Source organism: Rhamphochromis sp. 'chilingali' (assembly GCF_963969265.1).
Source record: "Rhamphochromis sp. 'chilingali' genome assembly, chromosome: 2".
Classification (NCBI taxonomy): Eukaryota; Metazoa; Chordata; class Actinopteri; order Cichliformes; family Cichlidae; genus Rhamphochromis; species Rhamphochromis sp. 'chilingali'.
The window spans coordinates 8,811,838-8,830,790 of NC_137930.1; the positions used below are offsets into that span (position 1 = coordinate 8,811,838).

The following is an 18,953-nucleotide window of genomic DNA, read 5'->3' on the forward strand; positions in this document are numbered from 1 at the left end:
AGTGTGATGGTGGTACAGTGTCCTTGTATGTCCCGTAGAGAGACGTTGGCATCTCCCCTCTTGAGTGCGACGTTGTTTGTCCTGGATCCATCAGCGAGCTCCATGTAGTGTTTCTCAGGATCAAAAGTCTCATCAAACTTTATGAACTTGTTCTTCTCTGTAATGATGTGTGAAGTAGCACCACAGTCCACCATTAGTCCTTCTCTTATTATGTCAGTAGGCAGAAGTCTTTGACTAACTTTAAATACAAAAGTCTGCTCTTCTTTCTTGTCCTCTTGTTTTACTACAGTTAGTTTCGCATCATCTCTGTATTTGGTTTTTCTTCTACATGTCTCATCACTGTGTGTCGAGCTTCTATGGTAGCTACACCACTTAGGTGTTCCCTTTTGGCGACAATCTTTTACAAAATGTCCTCGGTTTCCGCATCCATGGCAGGTGATTGATGTTAAATCAACCTTCATCACATTATCCGCTTTTACTTTGTTGTCGAATTTCTCGGTTTCCTCATAACTTCGTAGGTTGCTTTTGAACTGTGTGAATGTTAAATCTTCACTGCTTTGAGTTGTGTGAATAGCAAATGGCTTGTAAGCTTCAGGAAGCCCCTTTAGAATCATAGCGATAATAAGTCCATCACTGATGACTTCTTTTGCATTTCTTAGGGAGGTCACTGCTTTTTCAGCCCGGATAATATAATCTGTCACTGTCTCATCTGGTTTCTTCTGTAAAGACGTCAGCTCTGTGTACAGTGCGATGATTCTGGGCTTGCCTTTACTATCGTAGTGGTCACGTAGTATTTTTAAAGCTTTTCTTCCGTCGTCAGTCGCATCTCTCATTACCAGTGAAAGGCTTTTATCATCAAGAAACTGTATCAGTTCAGCGTAGCATTCAGCGTTCTTCTCTGCATCTGGGTTAGTGGCTGATAATATAGTGTCCTTTAGACCAATGATCCGCATGTGGCCGAGAAACTTTGCCTCCCAAAGTTCGTAACTGTTTTCGTCTCCGTTGAACACTAACCTCTGCCATCTTCCTCCTGTTGTGTCACGCCTGGGCCCATAACCTGTTGAGCTCGAAGAGTTTTCTTCTTCTTCGGCCATGTTCTCTTAATAATGCACACACTTGGTGGTTGATTACTTTTCCCGTTTCTTTTATTGTTAACAACACAGGAGGGGAAAAACCATACATTACTTCAGCAGTTCGCGCTTCGGAACAACAGGAACAGGAAGTGAAGTAATCTATAATCACCAAAATAAAATCCTTTTCAAAATAAAATGACAATCAGAAAACTTCTTTCACAACATAAAATAAATTAATATATTTACTCATGAGAACACAAATCTAACAGGGAGTCCACATTATTACTATATTTTTGCTTTTTCACACACAAAATCTACGATTCTTCAACGCTTAACAATGCTGACAATGAATCACTATTATTACTTCTGAAAATCTGTCTACCACCCGTTCTAAAGCCAATGATATGGCACATAACATAACATAACTCAAAAAACTGCCACCTGGCGAAAGCACTAATGCGTATGACGTATCGCGATCTACGTGCAGGCACGTCCGTGACGTAACTATAAGAGGGCGCCCCGGTGTTGGCGGCGAGTTTAAAGTCTCGGTTGGAGGGCTGCAATCCAAGCAGTCTTGCACTTTTCGTGTAGGATCGTACTTGGTTCGAGTTAAAGGAAATGCCAGGCGACAGGTATCGTCCTCAGTGATTCTTACTTTCTGTTACTAAACATATTTGAGGTATAGCGGTGCATAAGTTATCTGTCAGATGTGTTGCACATGTGAGAACGAGCCGCCATCCCAAGGCTAGCTTGGTGCTGTTTAACTGTCCCGACTCAAAACTGTGCTTTCCATTTCTAAAGTGGTGTGAACAAGGCGGTTTTTATGCGAAATTGTGTGTTCGGTAGACTGTCAGCGTCGTTAGTGTAAAACTGTACCGATAGCGCGCTTTCTCCCCAGCGCTTTCCCTCCACGCCTGTCAGCGGCTCTTTTCTTCCCGGGGTACACGCTGTAAGCTAACCGCAGGGCAGGAGTGGACGTCCTGGACCACCTGCATGTGTCTGTACTGAAAGACAGGAGACAGTGTCTGTCGTTTGGTCTTGCAGTCAGTTTGCGCGGTCACTCCGCTGGTAGCTACATCAATATGGCGGGCACGGAGGGGTTCTTTAGAGGAAGCTAGGCCGCTAAGTAGCCTTTCTGTGGGGTGTCTGTGTAATGATGAAGCCTTGTTTAACGATGCCCACATGTCTGATTAACCTCTGCTTCCAACAGTGTCCCACTGCAGGATCGTCCCTGCCTTAGTCTGCAGGACTCCATGCTGACTCAGCCCAGGAAAAGCAAGTCCAGAGGCATTCTTAGCGAGGGCCTGGACACTGAGTGCACCCCAACAGATTTCATCCTGCAATTCACACCACCGCGCAAGCAACAGCGGCTCTTCAGCAAGGGGAAGGAGAATGACAGCAATCAATTTGTTCTTAGCAGGAGATCAAGGAGGAAAGACTCCTCACCAAGTAGGAGCAGATGCTTTTCTGATGTTTAAGATGAGGGCTTTCACCTGTGATCAACTTAACCTTTTTCCCTTTCTCTTTCCCTCTGCAGACATTTCATGGGATCAACTACCAGACGAGGTTGTTCTTAGGATTTTCTTCTGCCTTCCTCTGCAGGACCTCGTCAGAATATCTGTAGTTTGCAAGCGCTGGCAACGTTTGGCGTGAGTCATAATGATCATTAACAAAATCTCTGGCCCTGCTTCTTCCCGCTTAATTTTTTTTTTTTAAGTGCAGGGCGGATCCTAAAGATTGAGTTTGCATACTTCAAACCACGCCTCTGGTTCTTTCTCACATCTCGTGACGCTTATCACAGTATTCAAAAATATGGAAATCCGTGGCCCTGTGGATTCCTCATTAAAGGATTACTCCTAGTTCATCCATTAAACAGCTGTCACAGCTACTTGCACACCATCACATTCGAAAGTATTAAATTCTGACAAACTGGTAGACAAACGAGTTTGTGCTGCTTGATATTCTCAATGACACACACAATGAAACCCACATTAACATTTAACAGAACGGGTTGCTGTGTGCAGGTTATTTACTGCAGGCTGCTGTAGGGGTTTGCCTCCATGACACCTCTTTGCTTGTGCATTCATCACAGGTTTGACGAGTCTCTGTGGCACAGTGTGGATCTAGAGGGGATGACCCACACGGCTCTGGCTCTGCAGCAGGTGCTGAGGACTGGCATCCGCAGACTGCGCTGCCCTCGCTCCTTTGTGGAAGAGTTGCACTTAACAGGCAGAGGGTTAGTCACATTTATCGTGGTCTGTCCTGATTTTCTTCTTCAGTGGAAGACTTACTGAGTTTTCCTTGCCTGCGAAAATCTAATGAAAACTATCTAATGTCTAACTATTTAATTTTCCTTCACACCAAAGAGCTCTAAGTATTAAGTTCTGTGGCACTTAAGTAGAAAAATGCTCTTTTCTTTCTTTTCCATTATACAGCTCTTTGCAGGTGGTTCAGATGGATCTGTCAAGCTCAATCATACCAACGTTGGCTCTGGAAGACATCATCTGTCGCTGCAGACTGCTAGAATGTCTGAGCCTGGAGGGTCTGCAGCTCTCTGACACCATCATCAGGTGAGATCTGAACCATTTGCTACTGATTAGAGCAGCAGGGATGTCACTGATTCCCAGGGTCTTTGCAGCTGCTTTTCTCTTATCAAAAATATGTCTGAGCTTTTCCTGACTTCAGATGTCCAGGGAAACATGCCTTTGTCTGAAAAGTCAGTGATGCTGTTTGTAGTAGAGCCTCATCAGAGATGGAAAAGTCGTGCTGTGACTGTTGATTGTAAACTGGCAAAACACTAAATTCCTCTCAGTAAATGCATTTTCTGAATGTGTTTGAGCCTTAAATTTGTACTGTGTGTTTGTTAATCTCTTTTACTCAGCTGTCTGGCAAAGAACACCCGCCTACAGGAGCTCAACCTCAGCGGCTGCTCTGCCTTCTCTGCTCCTGTGCTCACTAGGATGCTTAAATCCTGTTCCCGGTCAGCTGCTCAGTCCTTATTTACTTTGTAACCACAGTTTAAGTTTCTCCTCTGCCTCAGATTTACTAATGCAATTATTTTGTGTTTCAGTATACAACAGCTGAACTTATCATGGTGCACCTTTGATAATAATCACATAAAGAGCGTGGTTGATAATCTGAGTTCCAGTGTTACACATCTCAACCTCAGCGGTTACAGAGAGAGCCTCACCCTAAATGGTGAGTGGTGGAGATCTTCAAGTCACTGATTTCAACACTAACAAACACAGCTGGTTTGTCCTGAATGATGTAACACAGAACAAGCTGCATAATGATACAGTAATTTGATTCACTTGACAGCTTGAAGGGTAACACTGAGGGTGCTGAAGTGAAATTACTGTAGTTTGTGAAAACTATATATAGATCGATCTAGATCTTAAAGATTGTTTGAGTTGCATCATTCTGACGTGTGTCTGTGTTATTTCTCATTTTTAGATGTGAAGGTGTTGGTGGAAAAATGCCGCCAGATTAAAACTCTAGATTTGAGGTAAAAGTTTAGTCATTGTTCTATGTTTGGTATTTAACTGTGGGGTTTTTCTTTAAGTTGTCTCGTTTTATTTGCTATTGCAAATTAAATTGTCATGGATGGAAAAATGTCTTTACTGTGGCCACAGATGACTGCAGCTTAAAATCTGTTTCTGTGTCGCAGTGATAGCACTCTGCTGACAGCTGACTGCTTACCTGTCCTCAGTCAACTCAAGCACCTGCTGCATCTGTCCCTGAGCCGCTGTTATCACATTCACCTTGCTGCTCTCACGTAAGTTTTTGTCTGCCTCCCACCTCCATCCATGTCACTGCTAGTTAGTGTGTCCCATCTGATCGGATCTTCTAGCTTATTTATTTATTTTTTTGCCACAGGTATGTAGATGTTTGTTTGTGATTATTATTCAGATGGAAACGCACTGTCTAAGTTACTAGTAAAGTACACGGATGATGATTACAGCACTAGTCTGTTTGGTAACTAGTGCTAGGTGTGGTGTTCATTTACAGTTTGATTTTATTAGTACAAAAACTCTGCTCTAACCTCGAGCTCTATATTTGGGACTTGTTTGCATGAGTGAATACTGAAAACTAAATGCTGGTCTAGATTTTATTTGGGGCCTAAACGGGGAAAATCTGTTAAATTTAATTTATAGTTTTCTAAAAAGAATATAGAATCATATTTGAATAGCTGAAAATCACGATTAATACTTTAGCTGGTGTGATTGCAGTGACGTGGGTATAATGTTCCCTGTGCTGAGCCAGCTGGATGTGTTTGGGCTGGTGCAAGATAGCCAGCTGCCCTCTCTGAAGAGGGAGATGCCTCATGTGAGCATCAACTCCAGACCTTTTTCAAGCATCGCCCGGCCCACACCGGCCAGCAGGTTTGTTGGATTCACCAGCGACCGCACCATGTGGAACAAGAAGTGTCGACTGCGGTTTGGACTGTAACAACCATGGCTCCTCCTTATTTCTTTAGTCCAGTTAGTTTGTAACGCAGAGAGTTTTGTCCTGCAAAATTCCAATGCATTCGGGTCTGACCTGGTGTGCAGTAATGGAACAATGTTTCAGTGTTTGCTGCTAAAGAATATGCTTTCTAGCCTTGCTTGCACATTTGTGTGCTCTTAAATGCAGAGCACGCAAGCTTGTGAAGAAATGTCAGGGTTGTGAAGTGAAACGTTACATTGTTTTAGGTTCTAATAATGTGTTAATTCATTTAAAAAATGTATTGAGCATGGTTTAAAAGGGGGTAAAGTGATTTAATTGGCTAAATACTCGTATCAGTTTTGCTCACTAATATCTGGAAATCAGTAAATGCATAATGAAGGTATGTTAAGGAGGCATTTACTGTGCTGCCTAAATGATCACAGATCTTTTGATAAGCTTAATGATTTTAAAACGGCCTCTTCTATTTTAGAAAAGTCAAATATTGACTCGTCCAAATAATTTTAACTTGTAATCCAACATTTATCAGTTGCATCCTTACCTCCAGCTGTCGACATATTTAACAGTAAAAGTGTTTTGTGTGTGTCAGCTGTAAGAATGAGAGAACATTTGATTTTAATTGAACCAGTTTTAATGACAACTGATATATGTGGATCTGTCTCAACACATTGTTGCTAAAGAGACTACCTTTTATGGACTTCCAAATAATCTGTGTTGCTTGGAGTAATCCAAGTAGCTCAATAGTGTGGCTGTGTTTGCCCTCGTGTCAGCTTTAACTCTAGGGGAACATGTGAATGACTTATTTTCACCTCCGCGTCCTTTCTCATAAACCACTTTAAACTAAAAGCTATTGAATTTTTCTGTGGGATTTATTTAACTTAAGGAAACTTAAGATAAGGAAATGTACAGTTTGTGCCACATGTTTATGTAATGTTTGCCTCTGCAGCATCAGTGGATTATTAGATCAATAATGATGTTCAAATGTTAAGTTTGATTTAAGTTTTAAAAACTATTGCTTTTCCTGTAGAGAAATGAGTTGTTATACATTGTCCAGTTTTAAGGCTTAAAAGTATTTGGACAGTGAAGAAGTAAGCAGATATTTTAGATTTCTTGTACTAAACTTGGATTCGATTGCTACTTGTATGAACCGACAGGAGTGAAGAGATGTGAATAAATTGAAAACCCTGAAAAATCATAAAAGACCTATTAGAGATCCCAAAAGGTTCATTCTGTTCATCTGGATCGTGTTTTCAATGTGAGAAATGTTTTCTCACTCATCCGAGTAACTTCTTCAATCTCAACTGACTGCAGGTTTCCCCAACCATATAAACGGTACATTTACAACAGTACATGTGCAGTTTATAAGGTTGGGGAAACCTGCACTCAGCTGAGACTGAAGAAGTTACTCGGATGAGTAACAAATAGGCCTCGGCTGTTTCCCATGATGCACTGAGTATTTCTTCTTTCCCTCTCTCTGTGCTTACGAACCACTCTGCTCTCTGGTTCGGTTTACTTTCCCTCAGCCCAACCAGTTTCAGCAAATTGCTGCCTCTCCCCAAACAGTGTCAAAGGATTCTTCCTGTTAAAAGAGTTTTCCTTTCCCACTGTCAAAGTGGGAAAGGAACCACCGTTGGGGTTTTCAGTTTTCTCCGTAATATTGTAGGGTCTTTACAGTATAAAGCGCCTTTAGGCGACTGTTGCTGTGTTTTAGCGCTACATAAATAAAAGTCTACAGTGTACATTTGTGGGCATGGCATGAACTGTGACATACTTGCAGTGCTGACAGATGATTTTCTTGTGCAGTTACAGCAGACTGACTAAAATGGTACACTGTGCAGATGATTAAATGCACTGAGCATAACCAAATGTATCAAGGACAAGGGAGGCTGCTGCAGACGGATAGTTTTTAGCATTTCTTCCAGCAGACAACTTCTCAAATCTGGTTTTTTTTTTTTTTTTTTTTTTTAAATTAAGGATGACTCCTCCCACAATTTGGACCATTATTTCAGCCTCCAAATTGTTAATTATTAAAAATGATAAATTTCCTGCTGAAGTCACAACGAAAAACAACCTGCTTGATACAATGAAGACAGGAAGGTAATAAGATGAGCTTAATGGGGGGGGGGAACAAAAGCAGCACACAGAAGCACTTGTAGTTCATATCACTTTATCGAGTTCCAAAACAAAACATTCCAGTAGAGTGTGTTTCCATAGGGAAACTTGCCTTTGGCATGGTGCATGTTACACTTTGCAGATAACTTTTCAAACAGAACATGGTTTTTGCAAGAACGCTCCAAGTCAAGAGATTTGTTGGGTTAAAAATAACTTTGTATCCATCAGATACTATTTCACCTATAACTTTAGCCATGCCCACCACAGACAAGACTGTTTCCTGTCTTAGGAGGTGTCAAGAAACAGCCCCTTTAACTCTACCAGAGAAAAAAACCCCAACCCTTTAAACATGGAGTTCTCTTTGCTGCACTACATTTTTTTTTTCCTCTAAAACTTACCGTTCTGTGTGGCTCAGACAGCTAGGAAAAATAGACACTATATTCCAAAAATATCTTTACTCAGCAAGCCGCTGTGCTTCAAGTCCTCTGCATACATTTACAATTATAAAACTTACAGCGGAATTGAATATATGCTTGGACAGGACTGATGAATCTAGATTTTTCTCTAGTGTTAACGAGGCCCTGAAACCAACAGAGAATGTCTCCTGGTAACAAATACTGTACCAAAGCCAGATGTAGCATATCCCACAGTTGGCCACAAACTTGCATTAGTGAATGTTCTTTCAATACCATCAAGACATCCTGTAGATTATTTCCCCCTCAATTTATAGGATAGTAGATAGTAGGATGAGTAGGAAATGTGGATTAATCCACCACTGAAGACAGCTGGCTAGCTTATAGTATTGGCTGATAATAACTTAACATATCCAGTTATATATAGATATATATTTAAAATGGAGTGCTTTGAGTGGTCTGTAGGAACAGAAAAGAACTCCATGCTAGTTGTGCCATCAGTACATATGTCGAGTGTTAAACTTTTGTTTTGGTGGGGTGTTTAAAAACCCTGTCACAGTTTGACCAGCAGGGGGCTTTGCTTCCACAGGGATCATCTTTGTAGCTTGGAATATTGACACAAATATTAAAAATGAAAAGAAAGTGTAAATGGGTTTTGTTTGTAAAATATGTATAATAAAACAAAAGCAAAGGACAAATACTTCCCTTTGAACACATCCACTTGTGAACACTGTTAGCTTGAGAGATATTCAGACTTGTCTCAGTTTTCTAACACAACAGTCCGGAGCTGGTCCTCCTCGCTCATGCTGATTGTAGCGATAGCACCATCGTTGAATTCAAAGGAAGTCCCACCATCCACCACCATGCAAGCATCCCAACAGCGGGAGCGGACACACAACCTGAAGGCAGAAAAGAAGGAAAAAAAAACAAAACGATCAAAGGCTTCAGTTACAACACAGACTCATCGACGTTGTGCTCTGCCTGAGACTGGTGATCACCACTGACTTTGTGGCAAAGCCTCTCTGTCGACTGCTGGAGAAGACCCTGTTCACGATGGGCTCCCTGACGCTGTAGAACAAACGGCTGTCATCTGGGCTGAACACCAGAGACTTGTTGTATTCCTCTGTAACTGATCACACAGGTGCAAGAGCAAGATAAAAAAGGCTATAAAACTACACAACAATAATGACAAGAGAAATAGGAGCTCACCTTTTTCAATTAATTCTTGGTTAAGGGGGATATCCAGACCTGACTGGGATTTCCCTGGAAGAAAATAAAAAGGCATTTAGGAAACAAATTGGGTTTTATGCATGCAAGGACCAGTTACAATCTACAGTTCCAGAACAGTACAATAGAGGCCAAATATTATCTAATACATTTTGGATTCCAGGTAAGTGGGATCACTGCAGTTTGTTAACTTTTGTTTTGAAAATTTGGGAAGTTTAGCATTAACCTTACTGGGTGTGTTACAGTTTAAGTCAGCGGTCCCTAACCCCCGGGCCGGTCCGTGAGTCGTTTGGTACCGGGCCGCGAGAGTTGCGGCTCAGGTGTGAAATGTATGGTTTTCAGGGTTTTTATCGGTTTTCAGCGTTGTTTTGTTATCGCTTTTATCGTTAACTCAGTTTTCCTGGGTCTTTTCACGTGTGTTATGAATAAATCTTCTTTTTTCGGTACTGGTACTAGTTTTATTTTGTTGTATTTATCCGCGACACCTTAAAGGCCGGTCCGTGAAAATATTGTCGGGCATAAACTGGTCCGCGGCGCAAAAAAGGTTGGGGAACGCTGGTTTAAGTGAAAGGTCCTCAGGATTACTAATAAAATAATACCAGGTTTTATTCTTTTTCTCCCCTCTTAATCCACATGCTGGTGGAAAGTGGACCTTTTGTACCTCCCCTTATTTTCTGTCATGAATGCTGTTCCAGTGGTGGACACCAGAGTTATTAGAGTTTTTCATTTTCATATTTTATTGCTTTTAATTGAATTTAGTTTCAGTCAGCTCCAGAGTGGAATGTTTAGTTTTATTTGTTTCAGTGTCTTTTAAATTATTATTCTATGAAGTGGAGAGTCAGAGGCAACATTTCTTGTAGGCAGGCAAGTACCAATAGAATCTTTACCAGACTAACACATACTAAAACTGAGGCTCTTTCCTTTAACAACATCATTTCAGTTGGTTTTAGCGTCAGTCTAGTTTTTATTTTCCATTTTTAGTTTTAGTTTTTATCTTAGTTAACAATAATAATAACCTTGGGTGGATACTCAGTGTTACCCCTGTCCACAGCTTTAAGTTATGAGGTAAGTGTATGTGGTTTAGCCCTAAAAACTCCAGACAATTTAGTATGTATGGATCTGTTTGACACTAGAATGTGCAGTATGTTTACCTCAGGCACACAGCTCTGGGTAATGTTACACCCACCTGCTGTTTAAAGCTCCTGCTTACAAGGGTCAACTATTCAGAAAAAGATGGTTAAAGGGAAGGGTGGCTTTAGCAGCAGAACTGCCAAGGGGTCATTAAAAAACAAAAATCATATAACTCTAAATAAATAGATAAAATCTGAACTTCATATTTAATCAGTTTGTGATAAATAAATTTTAAAAAATCATCAATATATCATTACAGTTTTATTCATCACAGTGAATTTTGGGGTGTGTCAGAGCAGTGGGGAAACCATAGCTGAATTGAGGAGGTGAAGGGCTTCAGACCGAGTGGTTGACAGTGAGTAAGAGAGCGGCTGCATCGGGCAAATAAAGAAAGTGGTCTTTTTCTTTTTCAAATATACACAAATTGTTTAGATTGACAACCAGGCAAATGGAACTACTCATTCTTCTTGAGAGTTTAGGTGTTACTATTTTGCTGCATTTGCTGATAAGGAACATTAAGACAGACACATCTTGCAAGTCTCTGCCTGCTACTCTGCAAAGTTATGATGATATCTGCGTAGGGATGGGTATCGAAAACCGGTTCTTGTTAAGAACCAGTTCCCACTGTTTCAATTCCTTGGAATTGTTTGCCATTTTTGCAAACGATTCCCTTATCGATTCCAGTCGCCCCGAATGACGTCACCACGTTGCGGAGCGTCATTTACCTGGCAGGAAACACGGCGCCTAAGCGCCTCAAACACTCAAAAGTTTGATTATACTTTACGAGAACGGATGACAACAGGGCAACTTGCAATACTTGCAAAGTAGATATTTCATTTAAGGGAGGAAACACTACGAATATGCAAAAGCATTTGCTCACAAAACACATGATAACCTTAAATGAATGTCGTGTTTTTAATGCCGCTTGACTCGTGAATCTCAACCCAGCAGCAGCGGTAACGTTTGCACGTCCTCTCCCGTTAATGCGGCAGGTAAATAATCAACTAACAGTGCATATTATGTTAGCGCGTTCTGCCTTATTACAAAACCGGCCATTACTGTGCATTTAGGTGACCATGATGAGAGAGACAGACAGAGTCTGGCTCAGATGCTGGCAGTTCTCACTGCAGTCTACCGTTAGCGTCTCCTTTCAGGCCAGGATAGACGAATGTCACCGAGCAGTGACTAAGTTTGTGGTAAAAGGCTTGCACCCATTTGCCACAGCAGATGTCCCCGATTTTCGGTAAGTGAATGTGTTTAATTGTAGGCAGGGACATTACTGGATATTCTTGTGTAATTGCTACAGAATAATTTATGTTATACTTTGTTATTGCTACAGAAGAATATTTATTTTATTATTTTACATTTACAATTTTTTTCCCCAGGGACCTTGTGACACCACATTGAAGAGCCATAGGCTGGATCTCTTAAGATCTCACTGTTGGGTTTGTAAGGCCATGCTACTCCTAAATTTCTATCTTGTTCAAAGAGAAGATAAAAAACAAAGTTCTAAGCTAATCGACCTTAGTGTTTTCCTTTTTAAAAAGAATCGATAAGAGAATCGATAAAGAATCGAATCGTTAAACAGAATCGAAAGTGGAATCGGAATCGTGAAAATCTTATCAATACCCATCCCTATATCTGCGGGTCTTGCACCTCAAAATTTGCACATGTACAGTACGTACCAATTTTTAGAACTTCTTCCACTGCTTGTTCAGCAAGTTTATTGATGTTGTATGACCTGTGGAGCACAAGAGAGAAGCTTGTGAGGGAGCTGACAAGTGTAAAGACACGATTCTTTTCATTCTTATTTGTAAGGCAATATCATGCTTTACATCAATGGCTTTCATAATTTATAGGAAAAATAAAACGTGACAAAAATAAAACAATGTCTAAGTAAAGAATCAGCATTTTTAGTAGTAAATCACAGCTGGGCCAATATAAATTTTATATCTATCTGTGTGTGTTTAAGTCTTGCCTGCATCTCCTTTCAGTGTTAGGTGAAGTTTAATAATATTAATCTGAATATTAAAAGCTCTTCATGGACCAACCAAAAATGAATCAAGTGTTTGGAGCCAACTAAGAGAAATTTACTTAAGTTTGGTTGATCCACACAACGTGATAAAGGCCCACTGGCTATTATTACTGTGCAGCTGTGCTCATACAGATGTTACAACCTAGGTTTTTCCAGTGACTTGAAACTTTTCCCATCACATCACACTTTTTACAGTCCAGTAAGAATTTGCTCACTTATGTGAAGAGACTATGAACCTATGAGGTTCATTTGCACCTGACTCAAGCATCAAAGCTTTAAATGGTGCAGGAAGAGCTATTCCTGGTGCAGGAAGGTGATTAGGAACTACTTTTTTAAACATTTAAAGTTGTTTTGTGTACCAGGCTTTGGATCCTGTTCCTGTGCATATGTTCAGTCCAGAACTCTTTTGTTTTTCCCATGGGCCATCATCCACGGAGATCTCGTAGTAGGAAGCCCTATGGAGCAAGAGGTTAACATGGGGTTTGAAGGATTTTAACTTCACCCTGTGGTGGACAGAGATTTTTCCTGATGAGTGCTGGAAAAGCATGCAGCATGCCAGTGAAGGGACTGAGGATTTATGAAAATTACAATATGCAAACATGCTTAGATGGGAGTAAGAATCTGTTTCCGTGATTAAGGTACCTGGAAGACAGAGATTCTCCAATGAAGATTTCATTTAAGCTTCTAACAGGGAGAAGGCTAGGCTTGTGGAAGGTCTCATGTAGTGTTCCTGTCCCTAGAAAGAGTAATTGAATTGGGAAAAGGACGCAGGGAAAGAAATCAAGAAAACATCAATATAACTCCAATCTCACGCCATGTTTGCACAAACTCAGGATTGATTGACACTGGAGAAAAGAGACTGGATCAGACAAGCATGCTGAGTGGGTCGTACTGTTTAAGTTGTCCATGGAGGTGAAGCGGTGAGCTTGGTTGTGCTGCTCCAGGCTGAGCTGCTGTTCGTGGAGGTCCACTGGATTGGGATTTATTCCTGTTCCCTCTAAGTGCAGACGGATCCTCTGACGCCACAGCCACCTGAAGACAGCCAGGGAAATGTAAGGGGACGAGATCTGCAGTCTCAAGAGGCGTTAGCCTTGTGTCTGCGCCATTTCTCCATTTTCTATATTTGTCTCCGAATCCTCTTTAAACCACTTTTATGAGAAGAGGAGGTCTACTTTGAAACATAACTACAGAATCTGAGGAAATAAAACGGTGACACTAAGACAGCATCCCAAATATCACCATATTCATTTTTACTGGACACTTTTACCAAAACTCTTGACAGTGGGCAGCAGTGAACTCTAGTAGCAGGACAGTGTAAATGGATTTAGGATATCCGACTGAGTTTGACGACACAGCTTTGGGGTGTTAGACATCATGTGACTTTTCCCCAGACATACAGATTTAAACTCCTGAACTCTAAGCTAATGACATGTCAACAACTCCATGGTGTTCAGTACGCTGTAGCCAGCAGCAAAGAGTTATGGACTATTTTCTGTACAACTTTGAACATAAAATAATCCACTGGTATTAGTTAATAACATAATGCAGTTGTCAGGGCCTTCAATACAGACACAATGATACAATTTTGCATTTTTACCTCGCAGAACCACAGTACATTTTAAATCAAACATGTTATTAAAGTGCAGAGTTTTCACTTTAACTCAAGGTACTTTACACTTTAACAAAAGGTATTGCATTAACTGTTTAACTACACATTTCATACACATTCCCCCATTTCCATTGGTAAGTTACCTGATTTAAAAGCAACTGTGGTTGTGCACAGAGGCAAAACTGCAAAAATTCAGCCCCTGTCCAAATACTTATGGACCATAACTGTAGATTGTCACTACTGAGCCAGAAAAAGCTGCTAACATTGAGGAAGGCGTGAGAGCAGTCAGCATTTGTAGATAAAAATACACACCTGAACTCACCACGGCACAGCTTCTCCAGTGCCTCTGGGAAGGCACGAGTGTATCGCACAGGCAGGCACAGATGACCTTCTGACCTTCAGTAGAAAGACAAAACTTCAATATACTCACCTGGAAATGTTAACCAGCAATCGGCTGGCTTAATCCCATGAAAAATTCAACTTATTTAAATACTTACACACCACTGCACTGAGAAATTTACATTAATGACTTATTGAGTTTTTCAATAAAACACACAGTCTTTATTATTGTGGGCTTACTATGCTTTACATTTACTTTCTGTTGTGTATATATACACACTGTTCCAACAGTGGATGTGGCCAAAATTTCAAAGAATGAAGTCAGTGTACTTGCAAATAATTATTGCGAGCTAAAAAATTCATGGCTGTTCTAAATACTCATTTTCAGACAGTTTTCCCTTCTTCTGGCTCTGCGACAGTGAAGAGCCCCAATACATGTAAGACAGAGGATGAACTAAAGGGGCGGATGAAGGTCCAGCATAACGATAAAGATCGTCTCCAGACCATGCAGCACTAGTGCTGGAGGACAAAACGATCACGCTATTTTAAAAATGTTGATGACAATGATAAATTCAATCAATACACATGGCTTATCGGGCCAATAGATGTTCTCCCTCTCAACCCTGGTACCAGGGGCAATGGGGTTCAACAGGTTAACGTGGCTATAATACCCAACAAGTAATACCAAAAAGCCAGCTGCTCAGGAAGAGATAATACAGGTCGCAAAAAGGCAAAAGTGCAGAAGTCGTTTCCTCCATTTAGACTGAGCGCAGATGGACAGGTTAAAAAAGACACAGCGCCGACAGGTCCTGACAAAGTTCAGTAAAATGACACACCTCTTTTATTACTTTCAAAAATATGCAAAAGAATGTCTATTAAACTTCAAACTGTGAACAGGCTAGTCTTATTAATTGGAGGTACAGGTGCAATTATTCAGATACAATACATTAGTTTCTATTTCTATTTACATTTACATTCTATTTACATTTTTTTATGCCTGCACTGTTAAACAGTACAGCACAGTGTTATACTGCCAGTTAATTTGAGTTAATTGTATTTTTTAATGCATGTAAACCAGTAATTTCCCCATGTTTCAGGTAATTGTAGCCTATTAGTTATTAATACTTTTTCTTCAACTTTCAATTTGTATTAAAACAAACAGCTAGCTTAGAATACTAACATGTACCTACATCTATATCAATAATTACCAAAATTGTTTAATATAGAAAAAAAACATTAATAGTGATAATAATTTGGTCTACATTGCCCAGCTCTATGCAGAACTAGCCCAACAACAAAAATATGGAGTTGTACACTAACATAATAGGTCCACTTTAATTTAACAATACAATTCATATCCAACAATGGTCTGTTCTGTGCTTTACCTTTCAGGGTCTGTGTTAACTCCAACGACTGGTTTGTCTTTGCTAAAAACCTTACTGGCCACAAGTAGCATTGTTCCATCACCTAATAAACAAAAACAAAAAACCCCCACACAATTCCAGTTACTGAACTTGGATTTTGTTAAAGAACAAAGAGAGTGAAAGACAAGGAAGAACCTTTTATTCTGTGGTTATTACATTAACAGAATATATACTGGTAATGACCATATAAGCCATATATTATTGATGTTCTACATTTACAATGAATTACTGTCCCAAGCAGACAGCTTTGTTGTACAAATGATACCTAGGATGACAAAATATTCCTACCTCCAGCAGAGATAATGGTATCTGCCCACCGCACTACATCTTCATTGTATTCTCCTCTTTTTACCACTTGTACAGTAATGCCTTCTCTCCTGAAAACAAACAGAATACAAAGAGAGTCCCAGCTGCAAGCACTTCCCATTTCTCTAAGAAACATTGCTGTTGGACGGTATCTTACTGCAGGCTCTTCACAATGTGCTCCACGTTGCTAGTGTGGATGTTGTGTCTTTCCAGAAGGCCATTGTAGCTGGAGCCCTTCATAGCAAGCTGTAGAACACAGATTAAGTAAAACACTGGGTGAAGGGTAGAATGTAAAGTGGCGTGTTTGCTTTGTGGTAGTCACATGAATGCAGTCTTACCAACTGCTTTAGATCTTCTTCAGAAACTCCTGCATAGCGATACCGCTGCTGTTCAAACTCATACCGCGTAGTCTTTGTGACCACTGCTACCTTTTCTGGTTTGAACCCAGCTTTCGGTTGTGGTGATGCGCTGCACAGTGAAGCGTGGAGGGGGCGAAGAGTGTTTCCATACAGCAGGCTGATGGCTCGACTCCCGTGGCACAGCACCGAACGGCGAGCCATCCTTATTAAATGAACCTACAACCAAAAACTTCACAAAGGTCCGGTTAGAGTTACTCAGGGTCCTGCGTAGTGCAGCTGTTAGGGAGCGCACATACTGACTCCTGTCAGTACTCGACAGATGTTTCACAGTCAAGTGAGATCCACGCGCACACAGCTGTCAAGGACGGTCACCACCACGCTCGCTCCGTGTTGCAAGATGAAGACGTTAAGATTTAACTGTCCGAGTAAAGTATCTCCTCAGAACAGCACTAAAACGCCAAGAACAGCAGTAACCTTGCTGCTAACTAGTGATTCTTCTAACCATATTTGGCAGAACCGGACTTTTCCAGCTGAGCTTAACAAGCTAAAAGTAGCTAGCAGCTTGTTCACAAGTCGTTAGCCTGTCTGCCTATCACATCTTTTTCACTGGGCTAACTGTTGTCGCACGCCACAGTCAAGCCGTGCTACGCTCCAAAGCTCCTTAAACACGAGATAACACCCATAAGAAAGTGAATAATACGCGACAACATAGAAAACAGTGGAAGCACAAACCATGCAACCGGGAACGTACTCAGGCTGTACGTGCGTGCGTGCGTACGTAACGTAGCATCTCATTGGCTGGTCGAAGGGCCTTGGTCCAGCTGGAGGCGGGTCTGCCCTGGGACAAAAAACAAACAAACGGATTTCTTGGTGTAAGCGCCCCAGCATGAATGATCAGTCCAAACAGAACAGACACACACTCTAGCTACCAGCAGTGGCTCATTGTCAAAGCAGCTATTTATTTGACTATAATCTCTCTCTAATTATGTCAATATGTAATTATGTTTAGTAATTTGATTGGGCAATTAATTGTGAGTACTGAAAATGACCAATGGTCAATGCTTAATCTGCAGGATTTATGGTCCCCCAAAATTGTCCGTCTTCGTACACTTTTCGGTCAGACAGACAGGGGAGAGGGGCTCTCACCCACATGCGACGCGCTGCAGTGCCTTGAAGCAGAAATCAAGACGTGCACGACCGGGTGTTGTGCCAAAAAGTGATCGGCTGACAAAAACTGATTTCCTGTATTTGCCAAAAATTGATTGACTGCTTTCTTACATTTGCACAATATCTCTAGAATCAGAGTGACGCTAAAAAAAAAAAATCATTTATGCATTTATTACTTCTAGGCTGGACTAGTGTAATTCATTATTATCAGGAGGTCCTAAAAACTCACTGAAAAGCCTTGAGTTGACCCAAAATGCTACAGCAAGAGTAGTGACAGGGACTGGAAAGAAAGAGCATATTTCTCCTGTATTGGCTTCCCTTCAGCTCCCTGTTAAATCCAGAATTTAATTCAAAATCCTGCTCCTCACATACAAGGTCTTAAATAATTAGGCCCATCTTATCTTAATGACCTTATAGTACCATATCACCACATTAGAGCACTTCGCCGTCACACTGCAGGCTTCTTGTTCCTAGAGTATTTAAAAGTAGAATGGGAGGGAGAGCCTTCAGTTTTCAGGTCCCTCTTCTATGAACCAGCTTCCAGTTTGATTCGGGACACAGACACTATCTCTACTTTTAAGATTAGGCTTAAAACTTTGGGCTACCCTTAGTAATGCTGCAATAGGCTGCTGGGGGATTCCCATGATGCACTGAGTATTTCTTTGTCAGTCACCTTTATCACTCACTTTGTTACCTCTCTGTACTGAATCACACTTGTTATCAATCTCTGGCTGTCTTCCACTGCATGCATTTTGTCCTGCTTCCTTCTCTCACCCCAACTGTTTGCGGCAGATGGCCGCCCCTCCCTGAGCCTGGTTCTTCCGGATGTTTCTTCCTGTTAAAAGGGAGTTTTTCCTTCCACTGTTGCTAAAGTGCTTGCTCATACGGGGTCATATGATTGTTGGGTTTTTCTCTGTATGTATTATTGCAGGGTCTACCTTACAATATAAAGCACCTTGAGGTGACAGTTGTTGTGATTTGCTGCTGCATAAATAGTCAAATCTAATCAATTTATTTATATAGCACTTTTCACAGGATAAAAACCATTAATTTTTTTATAAAAAATAAAACTGAATTGAATTCAATTGGATCTTGAGAGTGGACTAAAATTTTGTTTTACACATTTGTATAATGTATAATTTTTGTATAATTGTTCTGTATAATTTTGTATAATGATAAGCATCTTATCTGGTCTATAGATTGAGATCACTTGATGCCAGATATGAGTGGGGGATCTCAAAACAGCACTGTAGGTGATGTCAGTTGTTCTAGTAAGCCAAGCCCTCTGTTCATTGATTGTTCACAGACAACATAG

The 18,953-nt window shown here is 40.8% G+C and overlaps 2 protein-coding genes across 3 annotated transcripts; one reads left to right on the forward strand and one right to left on the reverse strand.

Moving 5' to 3' along the window:
• The first annotated feature begins 1,570 nt into the window (after nucleotides 1-1,570).
• On the forward strand, nucleotides 1,571-7,521 carry skp2 (S-phase kinase-associated protein 2, E3 ubiquitin protein ligase). Its single transcript, XM_080874168.1, has 10 exons — nucleotides 1,571-1,705; nucleotides 2,284-2,522; nucleotides 2,611-2,722; nucleotides 3,166-3,309; nucleotides 3,509-3,643; nucleotides 3,955-4,053; nucleotides 4,144-4,271; nucleotides 4,527-4,578; nucleotides 4,741-4,848; nucleotides 5,303-7,521. Exons 1-10 carry the CDS (start codon nucleotides 1,692-1,694, stop codon nucleotides 5,520-5,522), a joined length of 1,251 nt encoding a protein of 416 aa, XP_080730294.1. The 5' UTR covers nucleotides 1,571-1,691; the 3' UTR covers nucleotides 5,523-7,521.
• Nucleotides 7,522-7,666: 145 nt separating this feature from the next.
• nadk2 (NAD kinase 2, mitochondrial) lies at nucleotides 7,667-17,234 on the reverse strand. Of its 2 annotated transcripts, none has more exons than XM_080874167.1 (12): nucleotides 16,451-17,234; nucleotides 16,270-16,358; nucleotides 16,095-16,183; nucleotides 15,768-15,849; nucleotides 14,356-14,439; nucleotides 13,327-13,466; nucleotides 13,077-13,170; nucleotides 12,794-12,889; nucleotides 12,085-12,140; nucleotides 9,251-9,304; nucleotides 9,047-9,170; nucleotides 7,667-8,940 (listed from the first exon to the last, which is right to left on the reverse strand). In XM_080874167.1, the coding sequence occupies exons 1-12, from the start codon at nucleotides 16,670-16,672 to the stop codon at nucleotides 8,802-8,804; spliced, it is 1,269 nt and encodes a 422-aa protein (XP_080730293.1). In that variant the 5' UTR covers nucleotides 16,673-17,234; the 3' UTR covers nucleotides 7,667-8,801. The 2 variants fall into 2 exon arrangements, with proteins under 2 accessions (XP_080730293.1, XP_080730292.1); XM_080874166.1 differs by having other exon boundaries at nucleotides 12,794-12,937.
• Nucleotides 17,235-18,953: the final 1,719 nt, after the last annotated feature.

Bases quoted from the DNA above. Each gene is read 5' to 3' on its own strand.
- skp2 (XM_080874168.1), top strand. The intron at 4,272-4,526 runs GTGAGTGGTGGA...TCTCATTTTTAG, and splicing joins AGAGAGCCTCACCCTAAATG to ATGTGAAGGTGTTGGTGGAA. The intron at 4,579-4,740 runs GTAAAAGTTTAG...TCTGTGTCGCAG, and splicing joins ATTAAAACTCTAGATTTGAG to TGATAGCACTCTGCTGACAG.
- nadk2 (XM_080874166.1), bottom strand. From the start codon at position 16,672: ATGGCTCGCCGTTCGGTGCTGTGCCACGGGAGTCGAGCCATCAGCCTG. The intron at 16,359-16,450 runs GTAAGACTGCAT...TGTGTTCTACAG, and splicing joins AAGAAGATCTAAAGCAGTTG to CTTGCTATGAAGGGCTCCAG. The intron at 12,938-13,076 runs GTACCTTAATCA...TGTCCACCACAG, and splicing joins GGAGAATCTCTGTCTTCCAG to GGTGAAGTTAAAATCCTTCA.